At 37.5% G+C, this 17,501-nt stretch overlaps 1 protein-coding gene across 1 annotated transcript in view; it reads left to right on the top strand.

The window, feature by feature from the left end:
• Positions 1 to 17,501, top strand: part of EMB (embigin) — a 41,837-nt gene that overhangs the window by 19,451 nt on the left and 4,885 nt on the right. The window contains exons 4-8 of the mRNA XM_036111777.2: positions 5,603 to 5,786; positions 6,019 to 6,107; positions 13,933 to 14,060; positions 16,258 to 16,537; positions 17,316 to 17,349. Of these exons, the coding sequence (XP_035967670.1) occupies positions 5,603 to 5,786; positions 6,019 to 6,107; positions 13,933 to 14,060; positions 16,258 to 16,537; positions 17,316 to 17,349 (715 nt within the window). The remainder of the gene's footprint in view (positions 1 to 5,602; positions 5,787 to 6,018; positions 6,108 to 13,932; positions 14,061 to 16,257; positions 16,538 to 17,315; positions 17,350 to 17,501) is intronic.

Here is a 17,501-nt window from a genome sequence, read left to right as displayed (position 1 = left end):
CCTCAAATTAAATACCACATTGTTGAAAACAAGAAGAAATGTGCCTTTCTAAAATTCAAATGGAACTATGTCCCTTTTAAATTTTTCTTTGAAATAATTTTAAATCAGTTTAGAAAGTAGGGAAATAACCATTATACCTGGTACTAACGGAAATGGAGGACAATTGTGACCAGCAGGAACTTTGTTTAATGAAATTCAGCCAGCATCTTTTCTTGGCTAATTTAAGAACATTTTCCATAATATTGCTGAAGCTTTGAATTATGTTTGGTAAATCCAGCTTCATTTGTGTAGAAGCCATCCACATTTCCTAGTATTTCCCTTCCTTTTGATGCTGCCTGCATAAAATTCCCAAAAGTTTGAGAATAAGCTGTGCTTATATAACACCAGCCACATAGTTCCTAGGTCTTGAGGGATTCCCAAGGGAGGACTTTGAGATTGTGTGCATATATGTGTGTATTATGTACATAGACACACATATACATACAGACCCATACACTCTTTTATACTCAGGTTAGGCTTACAACCTTTGGGTTTCCTGTGCACATTGGTGATTTTCTATTCTAAGCTATGGAATTCAGGAACCACAGGTATTTTAGACTCTATCACATCAGTACTGCGCTGATCAGATGCATGTAAATAACTTGATAGATTCAGTGAAAAAAAAGATCATGAATGAAATTTAATTTGGGAGGAGGTGAAAATTATAAGAATCAAGGAACAATTTTCTTTTGTTATTGTACAAATTTTGAATATGAAGTTTAAGATATATGTGTTCTATTCTTAGTCAGAGGAGTTATTTTATAAACTTAGTTAAAATCCATACGGTAAGGAGCATCATATAAATGGAGCAACATGTTAAAAATAGGATTGAATGTTTTACTTTTACATGGGGGTGTTGGCTTCATGTTAGAGTGGCCATCTGAATTATTTCTATAAGGATTCTAGATGTTCCATCTATATTTTAGGATATAACATGGGACCTCACTGACTTCTATGGTAAAATAAAGGAAAGCTCTGTATTTCCTATCTCTGCCTCAGACAGAATTGTCCCATTTTGCCAGTTTTTTATGTTGTGGTACATTTAACTATTATAAATAAAAGTTTCTGCTTTTAAAGCATGTTTGGAAACACTGTCCTATGCAAGAAATTTTAATTTGCTTTTTCCACTTTTTTCTTTTTTATAAAGGAACAAAATAGACTTTTATTTCAAGTGATATGATTCCTAAATGGGCCCATTAAGGTCTAACTGTTGTCATTTCTTTGAAGATTTCAAATTGCTTAAATTTTTAAAATTTTAATTATGAAAATAAGAGACAGGTGTAAATTACTGTATGACTTTAAGAACAGTCTTAAAAATATAGTTCAGAAACTGAGCAAATAGGTATAGTCTTAGAAATGTAGATATCATGGATGTTTTTGCAATACTCTATGCATTGCATAGAAATGCATTGCATAGAAATGCATTGCATAGAAATGCATTGCAGTTATGGTTTGGGGGAAGTTGAAACATTGTCCGTTGAGTTCAATGGACATATTAGTTTGTTGGCTAATTACAAAATATTTTAAAGTTAGAGGTAAAACTTTTCACATATTTTTGATTTTCTGATAGGAAAGCAAGCTGCAGAAGCATCTGTGAAGTACTACAAGAAACAGGGAGGTAATGATTAGAGCTTGGAACCTGGCCTGACTTAGAGAGAGGCTACAGTGCAGTTTTAATAGAATCATTTAGTTCAAAGTGTGAATGTTTAAAATATGTTGATCATACCATTTGTCTACCATCACGTTGCTGTATTATAAATTTATTTCATCTTCTCTTAATATTTTCTTTCATTTAAAATCTCAGTTTAGGGGCGCCTGGGTTGCTCAGTCGGTTAGGTATCCAACTCTTGATTTCGGCTCAGGTCATGATCTCAGGGTCATGAGATCAAGCCCCGCATCAGGCTCCGTGCTCAGTCCAGAGTCTGTTTGTCCCTCTCTCTCCGCCCCTTCCCCTGCTTGTGCACGTGCTCGCATGCTCTCTTAAATAAATAAAATCTTTTTTTTTTTTTTTTTTTAAAGATTTTATTTATTTATTTGAGAGAGAGAGAATGAGAGACAGAGAGCATGAGAGGGAGGAGGGTCAGAGGGAGAAGCAGACTCCCTGCCGAGCAGGGAGCCCGATGCGGGACTCGATCCCAGGACTCCAGGATCATGACCTGAGCCGAAGGCAGTTGCTTAACCAACTGAGCCACCCAGGCGCCCCTAAATAAATAAAATCTTAAAAAAAAAAATAAAACCTCAGTTCAATAGTTTGAAAGTGATGGGGAAGTTAATTTCATTGTCATGAGAATTTCATATCTTTGGGAGTTGGTACACATAGTTGGTTATGAGAATCTGGACTCAGCCACACCCAAATTTGTATTCATATCGGTCATTATCATGATATATGATCTAGGGAAAGATAGTTAACCTTTCTTTGCCTCAGCTTCCTCCTCTGTGAACTAGGAATGATAAAAATTGTGCTTATAGAATTGCTGTAAAGATTAAATGATATGAGCAATACGGAACTTCAGGCAATACCTGATAGCTTTCGTTATATTCCCCAGTGAGACCAATATTGAGAGGAAGTTAAGTGGGAAATTATTCAGCAATTAATATATCACTAAAATTTTCCTTATGATAGCTCATTTAATCCTTTCTGTAGTCTCGTGAAATATGTCTTGTGCCATTTTACAAAGGAGGAAGCTGAGGTGTCCAACATAAAGATACGTGGTGTTGCCCTGTGAGTCACCTCAGGCAAGGAACCTGACACGGGGCTGTTCCTTTATGACATGGAGGCGATCGTTCATATTTTAACTTCCCGATATTTTAAGAGGCTCCAGTGAGCCACATCATTGAAAAGAGTGTGGTGCCCTGGAGTCCCCTTCTGGAATGTAAATACCTCTGTAATGCCTCCTGCTAGGAGTGATAATGCGGTCTTGTCTTCTTGCCAGCCCTCCAACAAGAAAGATGGTCTGTATTCAACCCCCACAGGGTGCCCAAGAAATAATGCAAGGGTCACAATAGCTTTCTCTGGGTGATCAGAACCTCTGGCAACTCCATGGCCTACAGCAAGGCCTGGGTCTCCTCAATTCTGAGCAAGGTGGCTTTGCCAATATAAACCCAGGGTGGGCAGAGGCCAGCAGTAATGAGTGACACTCAGCTCAGACCTGGGGAAACAACTCAAGAAATCTGCAAAGGCTTTGTCCCTGAAGCAACAACTGAGCACAGTTTTGCAAGATATGAAAGAATTTTCACATTTAGGGGAAATCCAATATATAGAAAGCAGGTTTAAGTCATAATAATGCTCTATCAACAATTTCTTAATGTAACATTCCTTTGAAGAATTATTCCTCTGTCAACATAGATTTGGTTCCCTTTATTATTCTCTTTCATAGTCACAGTGGAAGAAAGTGTTTGTTACATTACCAAAGTCTACAGACTTTGGTAGATGGTCTGTCTCCCACAAGGAAGGAAAAGAGGTAGTCAGGTTAGACAGTTAAGGCCATTTTTAACCTATGTTAAAGCACTTTCTGTAATACGGTAAGATAACAGAATATGCTATATTGGGGTGAAGACAGAGACTGTATGGAGAACTCCTTCATGAAATTGACTAAGGAAGTAAATTTCCTTGACAGAAAGACAGGCCTAGGTTTTCAGGGTACCCCAGAGCTAAAGCTGAAGGAGGAAAATTTACAGAAAACAGAAGCTTAGGACCAAATATGATATATCTTAAAACATTTTCTCCTGTTACTAGTACCTAATGTAATTTCTGGTATGCAGTAGATGCTCAGCAAATGCACAAAAATATGCAAATTCCTTCAGTTTGACCACTTCAGTTTTTTCTCTGTATAATTGAATCTTGTTAAGATCTATCTTTACCTAGGGTTTTTTTTGTTTTGTTTTGTTTTTTACCTTTCTTTTTGTGCATAAAATTCAACTCAGCACTTCTGTAATTATGCAACTAGGTATTTCGGGCATGTGCTCACAAAGCACTTCACACTAGCTGTACTTCACTGTTTGCAAATTTTGCACCTGGTCATTGCTTAAGGAAGCATTTTTATAAAGTTTTAAAATGTAATTAAAAGTGATGTTGTGCTATTTAGGTTCTGTTTTTTTTTTTTCTTTCTACATTTTGGCTCTGCATTCTGCTTTTACTGATGCCACGCTTTTGAGCAGGATATTGAGAAATGTGTTTACATAATGCAGTGCCCTCTCCCAAACACAACCCTTTTATTTCCTTTAACAGTAACCACCACTGTTCTGGTTTTTAGGGGGTCACATCCTTGCTTTTTAAAATTGTTCTATCACACAGGTGTACATCCCTAAATATTATAGTTTAGTTTTACTTTGTTTTTTTTAAAGGCGTGTTTCTAAAGTATCTTCTCATTTTTAGGTTTATTTCTTTCCTTTTTCTAATTTATCTGTTGAAAACACCAGATCGTTCATCTTGTTGAGTTTTCTTACACTCTAGATTCGGTCGATCACTTTCACGGGGTGCCATTTAACATGTTTTTCCATCCTCTGTATTTCCTGTAAACTGGTAGTTGGATCTAGAGACTTAGTTTCGGTACCCCCTCCCCCTTTACTTTTTTTCTTTTCTTTTTTTTGGGGGGGGGGACAAAACGACTGCCTAGGTAGTGGGGTGTTCCTCCTTAGGAGACACACAGTTCCATGTCTGAGAGGGTTGCAGCGGATGATGTAGAATGCCGAGATCCATGATTCACCAGGAGTTACAGCTCATTGTGTCAGATTTCTAGAGTTTCTTCACTTATTGGCTGGAACTGTATAAAAAGAAAGTTTTCCTCCTCTATTATCTGGTTACCAATTGCACATTTAGTATAGGAAGAGCAGTGTACCTGTTTGGTATTTTTCCTTTATTTACTACTGCTCAAAAAAAAAAAAAAAAAAGTTGGCTCTAATGTATCTGCCATAAGTGGGATATAGCTATCTATATACTTATAGAGAGATATATCACCTCGTGGTTTTGTACCAGAATTTCAAATTCGATGAAAATTCAGAAGTACAGGATGAGTGTTTGAATTCTGCCGTTCATCTGTATCTTTGTCCAATCCCTACAAGTTTTTAAGGACTAGGAATGACAGAATTAGTATATCACACAAACCCACATTCTACACAAAACGTTCTTGTAATAACTGAATAACACGATTCCTTAAAGGAATCAAAGCAGTTACTCCATTCTCTGCCTTAGGTTTTGTTTGCTTTTACAGTTGGAGTGTTTCTGTGCGGTCAGAGCATAGGGCCCTCCTGTATACAGTGCTCTTTCCCCTATATCCTTGTCAGCTGGAAATTTTAAGGAGATTAAGATTATAGCCTTAGGCTTTTGCTATTCTGGTAATGTAACAAACACTTTCTTCCGCTGTGACTATGAAAGAGAATAATAAAGGGAACCAAATCTATGTCGACAGAGGAATAATTCTTCAAAGGAATGTTACATTAAGAAATTGTTGATAGAGCATTGTTATTGATGACTTAAACCTGCTTTCTATATATTGGATCTCCCCTAAATGTAACTTTTACAACATCTTTTTTGTTTTGTCTTGTTTTCTTTTGTGGCTAATAGCACATTCCAGTGTGCGAGTGGAAAAAAATATCACTTTAGAACGACCTTCTAGAATAGAACTCACATGCAAATTCACGACATCTGGGGATGTGAATTCAGTAAATGTGACTTGGAAAAAAGGTGATGAACAACTTAGGGATTATTGCATCAATGCCACAGGAAACATGCTGTATACCCAGTACATGTGAGTACGTAAAATTGTCACCTGCATGGCTCGATGAAATTCATCAACTTTTAAACATTTTTGATGACTGGGCATTCTTTCCTTTGCTGTCTCTTGAAGGTTATGCTAATATTCTAATTTGCATATTTACAGAATTGTTTCTATTTTAGAATTTTGATTAAATGCTAAGTCTTTTCCATTTTTATCAAGAAGTGTTTTGAGAACTAAACCTATATTAATAAATTCTCTTTAGGTTTACCATCATTAATAGCAATCAGATGGGAAAATATTCTTGTTTCTTTGAAGAGGAAAAGGAACAAAGGGGCACATTTAATTTCAGAGGTTAGTGCTAATAATTTATAGAGTAATAACTTCAGCATCATATTTTTAGAATTCTGAATCCCCAAATTTTTGAATTACCATTACAATACTAAACATAATGAGCTGAAAGAAAATCATATACTTTCCACTGAATCTTAAAGTGGTGACCTTAAAAATGGAACTTCCCAGTCTTCCCAGTGGTAGCATTTGCATTTCCCAACCCATTCCCACTCCTGTCCCTCCCCTAGCTTAAATCCAGATTTTAGTGTGAAAGATGGGGCTGCCAGGTTATTTGTAACAGTCTCTTGAATTTATTTGCTTATTCATTTGTTTAGCCGACTAAACTCAGAGCTTTTATGTACTGTCCCTTTAGGCATGTGTGAGAATATGCTTTGGTGTTCTGTACCAGTGGGTCCGGGACTTGGGGGGTTTAGGGATCCATAAAATTTAAAAATAATATGGAGATACACAAAGGGTTGCGAGTTTTTGGTCTCCTCAAATAATCGGCCCTCCTTTATACAGTGATGTATAAAATCCATAGCTCTTCCCTCTGGAACAAGAAAAAGTAAAATCAGAATATTTTACTCTTACTATCATTAAACCAAAACTATAAAGGTCTTAATCTCGTAAGACAGACTAGTCACTGAGCTGGACACTTATCTTCATGAAAAACCCCTATTCTGTGATAGATTAGGGAACCACAGTGTCCGTGCTGGTATCTGGGAAATGTGGTCTGTTGCCATATTAACTGTTCTGGGTTTTGCTTCACATTAATTTCCCAAGGTACATGAGAAATTGTTCTCCACTTTTCCTGAAAGTTATGAGGTCTGGCTAGCTGCCCTGACAAAATATGGATACTGTCTCCAAGGCCGCATCAATAGCAGAATGGCCTGCTTCAACATTATCATGATTTAAGGTGGTTCGCACCTATATCCCTACATCCCTCCCTATATTCCCTCTGTTCTCACAGACTCATTTCCTTCATGTGGTTTTGTAAATGTTCTTACTTGGTAAATATAATAAATCCTTGTGTTTATGCAATTTGGTCTCTGCAAAGGCAGAAACTATTCCCATCCTTTGATTATTCTGATCATGTACATTCTCTCTTAACCTCCGTTCCTGTTTGCTTAATTTAATTTAGTGAAGGATAGATGCACCATACATTTCCTTCTCTTATTCCCTTCTTTCCCTTGTCTTTTTCTTTCCTTCCCTCCCTCCCCATCCTCCTCCTCCCTTCTTTCTTTCCTTCCTAATGAGCTAAGAGGATATTAAACACATGTACACACACACACAGTCCTCTAGTAAACATTTTATTGAATTTCCTTTAAATATGTAAAGAAGGCCTATAGATTTTGAGGGAATACTCATCAAATCTTGAGGCTTAAAGTGATTCCAGGAGATTCAATTTTAAAAATTGCTTTTTTCCCCATCTAGATAGGACTGTTTTCTAGAAATATGTACTAGTTACACCTGTTCAAAGTTTAAATATTGACTATATTATGCTTTTTCCTATTAGCTCTCTTATAATAAATTACTTAAATTATTATTTGGCAATGATCTGTCCTGCCTCAAATGTGAAAGATTAACAGAAGCATTTTATTTTTCAATATACCAATACATTCAATGCATGTGGTCTTGGAGAAAGCCTCTTGATTCCAAATCTATTTTGAGATGACCAGCCTGAATCATCTGGCTGGTGTCAGGAGCACCAACACAAGGCTTGGGTTTGAAATCAAGTGCTTGAGAAATGCAAAGAGCCACTGAATATTTACTGTGTTTTTTTTTTTTCTTTTTATAGTTTTTTAAAGTAGTTTAGTTCAGTTTATTAGTTTTTAATGCCCACTTAACATTAATATAACTTTTAAGTATATACTATGTCTCGAAGATATTTATAAAATTAGTAAGTTGGCCCTTTCCAGATCTTCTTTGGTAAAATAATATTTTCCTGTAACTCGTCTAAATTGAATATTGCTTGGAGAAATAATTTCATTTGATTACAATTTAAAGGCATCTGCAGAACAATTCTTTTATAGTTATTATTTAATTAGATCTGTAAGGCTTATAGGATGGCATCTATTTTTATAAATATCCTATTATATTATGTCTCCACATGACTTGCTTATGGGTTTTCCTAAGAAGAAGGCTTATTTTTCCCTAGCAATCCTAAGTTGAGTGTGGTTGAAAAGCCTTTTTTATCCTCTATTTTAAATTCAGCCAAAAAACCCCATTCTGCCATTGACCAAATGAGTCAACTAGTGCATGAGCCTGAGTCCTTAGAACAATTCATCAGCAAAGCCCCTGCTTCTGCCTTTATGGGAGCTGGTTGATTTATTACTACCAAGATTACAAAAGGGCCTCAAATCACTGATGAGTACAATGCAAAAAAACCTGCTGACTTTGTGTGTTTGGCTGTTGATGCTAGTACAGGAGAGAGAGCAAAAGTCACACTGGAAGCTTGCAAGTGCTAACATGTCATGATTACTTTTCATTCAAGAAAGATGAGAGGTGGGCTACCGTGTTTCTCAGTAGCAGGTCAACTATTCTGATGTAGTTGCTGAAAACTTCTATAATATTCATCAGTGTTAAAATCTCTCATTAGAGGGGCACCTGGGTGGCTCAGTCGGTTAAGCGTCTGCCTTCGGCTCAGGTCATGATCCCAGGTCCTGGGATCGAATCCCGCATCTGGCTCCCTGCTCGGCGGGGAACCTGCTTCTCCCTCTCCCACTCCCCCTACCTGTGCTCTCTCTCTCTGTCAGATGAATAAATAAAATCTTAAAAAAAAAAAGAAAAAATTAAAATCTCTTAATAGAAAAGCTGCAGAAATTTAGTTGATGAAGGGTAAGTAATGGCACATAGAACTTTTGGGAAGTCTTGGTGAGATTTTGATGGTGCCAAGTGCTGTGAAGCCTCTCTTGGCCTAGCCATCTGTCTTCACTAGTAAGTATCCAAGGAGTCAAAATATGGAATAGTACTATGGAAGAATCAGTTGGAACTTCAGCTTCAAACCCCAGTGCTGAAGTCTACTTAGCTGTCTTTGACTATGTGGAAAAATCTTTTCCCTAATTTGGTAATACTTAAATGTTCTTGGGCCAAAAATGACCCAGGCTGATTTTCTTCCTAGTTCATGATATAAATCTCTAACTTTACAAGTCCATAGGGCTTTGACTGTCATCAGGTAGATCCTAGGCCCCATCTTCTTAGACACTAGTTTGAATCAGCAATTTCAGCATCTTCAAACTTGGGAGTCTTCCAATCCAAGACTCTGACCGGTTCTGCCTTATCCAAAGTTTCAGAAGGTCAACAGAACATATTAGAATACTGTATCACTGTGCTTCTTTGCATAAATATTTCCAAACATAAGTAGCAGCCCAGAACCAACTGGGGCCTCTGGAGAAGTTCCAACAAACTGGTGTTTCCTGACCATGGTGCCTTTTGTAATTTAGATCCACACTGCTGTTATCAGTCATATAAAGCATAGCAGAGCAGTGGTTAATGTCCACCTTTTCACATGGAGCTTGAGAAGTGTGGTTTTGCTTATCTGAGGTTTGGAAGGAACTTAGTGGCTTCAGAAAAGAATCCTTATTTTAGCCAAGCTTGAATCTGTGCTTATCTGCAGGTCTTTAGTTGAGGCCTCCCCTAAAGTAGGGTTGACCTTTCCAGCAGCTTCTGTGTTCTCATACTTCATTTAATAATAAAGCCACACCAGGTGTTGGGCATATTGGAATGAAGTATGACTAGGTCGCGGTCTTGAACTGATAGATCGATCGTGTTTTGTCAGGAGGCCCTCAAATAACTTCCTTCTCACTTGGTCCAGTCATTCTTTTTCCCAGCAAAATCTCAAGTAAGGAAACACACACCAAAAAAGGGACACTAAGGCAAAGTAACATTTTGTTATTGGCCAGCCTTGGCCACAAACCTTGCTGAAATTCTTGGAAGGCTTTGCCACATGGAAGGCTTCTTTTTCCTCAATGAGGTCGTACTAACCTCAAGCCAAAGCAGAGGCTTGTATTCCTTCACAGCCCAAGGTCAGTTAGGTCTTTACTCCTCTGGACAGGAGGATAACACCCTCCTGAGCCAGGAAAAATATGCTGAGCATGAGGCTGAGTTATTTATACCTCCAGATTTCTATCCCTAGAAAACAGGGCCCAATCAGTGCCCTGGACCATGACTAATCCATGATAATCCTCCTTTCTAGGACTGGAAAACTGGAGGGCTGAATGAGAGGAGGGAATGTCTAGCGAGGTCACCGGGGACTTCAGTCCACAGGCCACTGCTCAGCCTTTTATTGACACAACCTCCAGTGTCTAGTGAGGAAACTAGATCTACCATGAGAAAAAAAACAGAATGGGTGGTGGGGGTACTGGGAGGCTCAGTCGGTTATGCGGCTGCCTTCGGCTCAGGTCATGATCCCAGCATTCTGGGATCGAGCCCTGCATCGGGCCCCCTGCTCAGTGGGAAGCCTGCTTCTCCCTCTGCCTGCCGCTCCCCCCCCTGCTTGAGCTCTCTCTCTGTCAAATAAATAAATAAATGAAAAAAAAAATCTTCAAAAAAAAAAAAAAAACAGAATGAAATATTCTGTGGTTCAGTGTAATTTAGGCCTGTAACATTTTGATGCTGAAATTTATTGTCTTGTTTCCCAAGAACTTAAAATATAGTTACGTTAATATCAGGACAGATGGTCAGCCTATTCTCTTGGATCCTAGAGTTGCTTTCAATTTTCCTCTATTGGTTATTTTCCTGCAGCAGACTGCTGTCTGGGTTCCCAGATGAGCCCAAAGGGGGGTAGCCACAGACTGAGGAAACTGAACAAAACAAAAGTAGTTTGACTTAATAGGGAGAACACTTACATGAGAGACACCATCTTTACTTTTATTAAAAAAATGCATGTGGATAGCAATTATTCTCTTATTTAAAAATTTCACTCACAGGTTATGTCAAAGTACCAGTTGCTTTATTCTGCTTTTTCTTGTTAAAACCAGTATGTGGTGAACGGGCCCTTTTCTTTTTATTCTTAGATTCTATGTAATATGTGAGGTTATTATTCCATGTGTTTTTTCTGCTCTGTATACTACATAGGTCTGGAAACAAGAGTTTCTTTTTAACTTTTAACCAATTTAATTTCTTGTTATGGTAAGGAACAGGATTGAGGCGCCCTGATTTAAATTGTTTTAATTTATCCTGAAATTGTAATCCTTACACAAAAATCTTATTCAGCTGCTTTCGCCAAGTACTTGAATGCGTGTTTCAAGCAGAATTTGTTTTACAGCCTCACTAAGTTGTTTAAAATAGATGTTATTAAAGGATCTCAAACCTCCTGTTTCTTCATTCTTTTGGGCCTTGTCTCCTGTGATTCATACCCTTGAGTTTTTCATCATTTTACTCTTTTAATCTCCTTTCTCACTTGGGCTGGGGGGTCTATAAAGCATTCAGTTTGGAGCCTTTCCTATGTTTTGGGGTGTTTTTACGTGTTCCTACAGTTCTGAGATGTATTCAGATGAATTTCCAGTTCTCTTTTTTTATTCTAAGTCTTATTTCTTCTCTCTTCCACATGACTGGCTGACCTGGAAATCGTTCTTGCACATGATGATGATCTATCCTAGTAAGCTGGCTCATGACCACTGCGTAATAAGGCCATGGGTATTACAAATTGTAAGGGAGGTCAGTTAAGAAAAGCAGTACCAGTACATGATCACAATTTTGTGGTGTTTACTTTGCACCAAACACTTTATGTATTATGATCTCATACTTAATCCTTTACAACAACACAGTAGGATGGGTTATGACCTACCGAAGAACTCAACGTTAGTAACACCGAAACTGTAATTTGAGTGTATGTATTTCCTGGACCCAAATCAGTTCTTTCATCATTGTCACATTGTGCTGACTTCCTTCAAACACTTAATGACCTGACCTTTGAAATGGACACATATTCACCACATATTAACTAAATATCCCTCAGTCTGAGGGTGACCCGATTGGGAGTGCGGGACCCTAGTGGCCTCAGTCAAAAGGAGTGCTCAGAATATCTTCTGGCTGGGATGTCTTAAATCCAGGTAATCACTCGTACTCCCTGTCTCCTCTCTCAGGAGTGCCCTAATGGTACCTGACTAGGTTTTCATAAAGTATCAGTGGGTGAGTATAAATTCTGATAGGCAGTTCACAGCTTTGGTTAATGTAAAATTGTAGACCATTCAGTTTCATCAAAACATGTTTCCTTGGTTATGAAAAGTGTGAGAACAACTGATTTATAGATTGCTCTATTATCTTTCGTATGAGTTACTTGAAGCATTTTTGCTGTCATGGGTGTGACATACCTTCCTCTTATTTGCATCTCTTTTTTACTAGCACTGCCTCATTCAACACTCAGCTGGTCAGCAGCCTTGATGAAGGAGAGGGTGATACGTGCAATTGTATTTAGGCACATCTTATTTATTTATTTTTAAAGTATTTTATTTATTTATTTGAGAGAGAGAGAGTGAGCGCGTGCACAAGTGGGGGGTGAGGAGGGGCAGAGGGAGAGGGAGGAGCAGGCTCCCCGCTGAGCAGGGAGCCCGACGTGGGGCTCCATCCCAGGACCCTGAGATCATGACCTGACCTGAAGGCAGACGCTTAGCAGACGAAGGCCCCTCTTTAGGCACATTTTAAACAATAAGGAAAAAAGAAGACTTCCACACCCATCATTGTAATCTTAATCACCTGAGGACAGAACCCATAAAGAAATCCTATTCTCCAACCCTATTTGTACCACTTCTTTGGTAGTTATACAAGTCAGAATTTCTTTTCTAGTCATTACCAATTACTTCCCCCTTCCTCATCTTTATGATTCATCCAGCAAATGCCCAATTATCTTTGGGTAGTACAAAGCCAAGAGCACTTAGAGAATGTATTTAATCTAGAAAGCTAACTTTAGTACTTAAAACTGATCTTTCTATTTCTACCCTGGCCCTCCCCAAAACAAAATATAAAAATAGGATAACAAGTGAATATCAAGCAATATTTATAAAATTTGTCAATATAGCATTAAAAATTTAGATATAATTTTATGCTTTCCTCTGTTGCCAAATAAAAAAAGGAAAAAAACATAAAACCAAAAATCTAAAATGAGTAAAAGAAAAAAAGTAAAAGTAACCTTTGTTGGTCAGTCTACACCTCCAGTCTAAGTGCACATTCATTAATATATCCTTTGAGGTCAATGAGAAGAAACTGATTCCACCATGGAGCTATTGGCGGTCTTTTTATTGCTTTGCTTATGTTTTTATGTTTTGATTTTCTTTATCAAGTTATTCATATCCTTAAAACTTAATTTTTCTAAATTCAGTGGTCATTTTTATTGTTACTAATGGCACCTGCCTCAAACTTTCTTAGGAAATTTATCATCCAAAACAAATAAACAAAAACAGCAGAAAAAGAGTCATAAAGACGACAAACTGGTAGTTGCCAGAGGGGTGTGGTGTGGTGGGGGAAATGACAAAATGGGTAAAGGGGAGTGGGAGGTATAGGATTCCAGGTATGGAGTGGATAAGTCAGGGGGATGAAAGGTACAGCATAGGGGATATAGTCTATGCTATTATAATAGTGTTTCATGGTGATAGATGGTAGGTACACATGTGGTGAGCATAGCATAACATGTAGATTTGTCTGATCACTATGTTGTACACCTGAAACTAATATAATACCGTGTATCAACTATACTCCAATTAAAAAAATGGTTTCATGTTATATGAAACTAAAATTATGTGAAGAAATCATATTGATGAGAAAATGAAAGGAGAATTTGTCTTCAACTTGCATACATTTCCCTATTCAAACTCCCTCAGTAACATATATTTCTCTAAATTTTTCTTAGTCCCTGAAGTTCAAGGAAAAAACAAACCATTGGTCACTTATGTGGGGGATTCAACTGTCTTGATATGTAAATGTCAACACTGTTCTCCTTTAAACTGGACCTGGTACAGTAGTAACGGGAGTGTACAGGTAAGATCATATTTCTGTGATTCGAAGAAAACAAAATGAAAACTTTTATTTCATAAATAATATTATTAACAGACTCAGAATTCCTAGGACTATTTGTACTCCTTTATCTTATTATTTAACATGTCTTCATAAAGAAAGAACCGTGGAGTTGTCATTTCATGTTTTTAGCATATTGCATTATACATCTGAAGAGACTCTTACTGTTTTAACTGGTACTTTGTTTTTTAGATTTAGCAACTTATTTAAATTCTTTGAAAGGAAGTTATCATTCATTTTTAGTTGATGAGTTTAGAAATAACCCTAACAAAAAGATTCTTTTTTCTTATCATTCCATGAAAGTATCTAGAAAAAAAAGGTAGTATTCTTTTCCAGCTTCAGTCTCTGGAAACATTTGTGAGAGAATGCAATACAGTGGTGCCATTTGAGAAAAGAATGAAAATTTGGTAACTTAAACTTAGCTCTTGGGTTCTTTCAGTGTCATTGGCCTCTTTTGGCCTTCCAGAATCCAAAGAGAAGCCAAATACTTTACGTTCCTATTAAAGAATTAATGGCTATTCACAGAGCTGATAATAAGAAAAACATGCCTATTCAGAAAATCATTTCTCACTCTCTTTCTTCCTCCCAAATAGCCTCTAATAGCAGGGAAATTTAGGACATCGTCCTTCAGGAGACACCTGTCTATTGCTCTGGTACTAATGAGCATTGAAATTAAAGTCCTGCAAAGGCAAGCTGTAATTCTAGGAGGGACGGACAGTATGGGACAGCGTAGATCTTACAATGAAATACTAGGTTCCTTCTTAGACAAAATTGATACTGCCATAGACTGTTGAAGGGAACCAGAGGAAAGGACTTAAAAGGGAGAGTGACTGATTCTGTGATAACATTGGTTTGACTTTTTAAAGAAAGCTCCGCGTCACTTAGGGGTAGACTCAAATCATTAATATTTCTGCTGCTTTTCTTGTTGATGATTAGGAAAGGCAATCATTTTGAGTAGGTAACTATTAAAAAAAATGTATGTAAATTTATAAAGATAAATATCTGTTGTAGTACTTGACATACATAGCCTAATTTATTTATTTATATGTAATACTAGGCAAAAAATAACCGAAATCTAATTACATTAAACTCTTAGAATATAGTCTGTGCTTCTCTCCATTGGCTGTAGTAATTTTCTCTCAATTTGGCCCTAAGCACGGGTCCTATTAGGATGTGAGGGAAGTGTAGGGAAGTGGGTACAGGTCACAACTTTAAGTCAAGTGTTTTTTCAAAATGCAGACCGACCACCTGCCTCTGCATCACCTGGGGTGCCCATTAACCATGCATTACTTACATGTATCAGCTCCGAGTTAGGGAGGGTACATTTGAACAAGCAGTACAGGCAGTGCTATGCACAGGGAGCCAGGTCGCTTTAATTGGGGGGGAGGGAGCAAATAATAAATTCACAGTTCTTGATCAGATAACCTCCAAGAATATTTGCATGCAGATGAGCATTTACTGAGCAGTGCAGTTGAGTGATAGCACAGTGAAGGCATCAGATGGCCTGAGAATAAGTTTTAATTTAAATGGATTAAATAAATCAGCTCCAAAATAGCTTAGTATGGCTCTTGAGAGGCTGGGGAAAAATCCAGGGACTCTCAGAAGCCAGCTTGCCTGAGAAAGAAAGACATTCAGCTCTGAGAAGATAGGTGCGCAGACAATCACATATGCTGGGCTCCCGGGATCTCTACCACTCCCGCTACATCAGCTTCAAAGGCCTGGAGATTTCATCCTCATTTCCAGTCTGAGGAACTCCCAGTGTCAGGAGCCAGTGATCTTCCTTTGTAGGAATGATCACATCTAATAGCTTCATTAATTCATGAGTTGAGTTGATGTGTGCCTGCTCTTGTGAAGGGGGAAGTACTTTGAACAGCTAGTTGGGGATTAGATCGAGAAACCCAGATGGCTGGAATTTTTCTGTATCTTTAATTCTAATATTTACCCATGATGACCTACACCATAGTTTCAAACACGGAGTGTTTAGCACTTAAAATATCCCTTCCCTTTGCTACCGTTGGGAGATGAAGCTCTTGGACTTTGTTATGTAAACTTCTCATAAACTTTAATATGCCTTATAGCTTTTGCTCAAAACTCGATCATTTAGGACATGTGTCTTTTATGCAATATGATAGGAATGGGTTTTGATGTCTCCTTATATTAGGTTCCTGTTGATGTTCACGTGAATGATAAGTATGCGATCAATGGAACAAACGCTAATGAAACAAGGCTCAAGATAATGCAACTTTCAGAAGATGATAAGGGATCTTACTGGTGCCATGCAGTGTTCCAATTAGGCGAGAGCCAAATACACGTTGAACTCGTTGTGCTGAGTTATTTGGTACCCCTCAAACCATTTCTTGGAATAGTTGTTGAAGTTATTATTTTAGTGGCTATTATTCTGTTTTGGGAAATGTACACCCAAAAGAAAAAGATGCACACAGGTAAGGCTTCTTTTTTTAGATAATGTTCTTATGTTATGACTTAATACATTATAATGGCTTTAGAGTTTTGGGGAAATATCTAACTTTTGTTATTTGGAGGGGTGTTTATTTAACATTAATGGTGACAGTGATGTGAGCTTTTATTGATGGTCTTTCTGTTTCAACTTCCTAAAAAATTTTAGGATGAAAATATACTTTTTCTCCTTTTGCTTTGGTGTTACGGGTACCTCAACACCAAAGAGGTGATATGTGCTTTGGTACTAGAATAATAGAAGATTCTGTGATAGCTTAACGTAAAAGACCTCAAAGACAAACAGTCTTTCTCTTAGATAACTCACTTAAAAAATATTTTATCAAACATTCTGGAGTTCTCATAAAAGAGACATTGTCTGGTCAGTTCTCCATTTTTGTGGCATGTGCTTGATAGATTGCAGGTTGAGAAACCAATGGTTCCCCAAGAAAATTTATCTTACATTCTGTATTCTTTTCTGATTTTATACTAAATTTTTAGTAATTTAAAGAATTACAAATCAGTCAGTCTGATTTTGAAAATCCCAGGCACTAGACTATGCTTGATGAAAATTGCAGGTAAGGTCTGGAGAGCAGGGAAAGAGGAGAACGTAATGGATGTGCAGGCATTTCACGTCGTATGTCTCTCTCTCGTTCCAAAGAGGGAAAACCATACAGTGCATTCTTAACATGGGGAAAGTTGAATTCAACATACATGCTCTGTAAGAATAATAAACCAATCTTAATAAATTCCTCTTTTGTTATACAGATGATGGGAAAGAATTTGAACAAGTTGAGCAGTTGTAAGTATTACAGATTAATTTTCACTTGAGTAAAATAGAGATAAATATGAAATTGAATAAAAGTTTGCAGTTAGAGTAGGTATTTACCCCAAAGATACAGAGGTAGTGATCCGAAGGGGCACCTGCACCCGAATGTTTATAGCAGCAATGTC

Source organism: Halichoerus grypus, chromosome 2 (assembly GCF_964656455.1).
Source record: "Halichoerus grypus chromosome 2, mHalGry1.hap1.1, whole genome shotgun sequence".
Classification (NCBI taxonomy): Eukaryota; Metazoa; Chordata; class Mammalia; order Carnivora; family Phocidae; genus Halichoerus; species Halichoerus grypus.
This window is presented reverse-complemented; position numbering and strand designations above follow the sequence as displayed.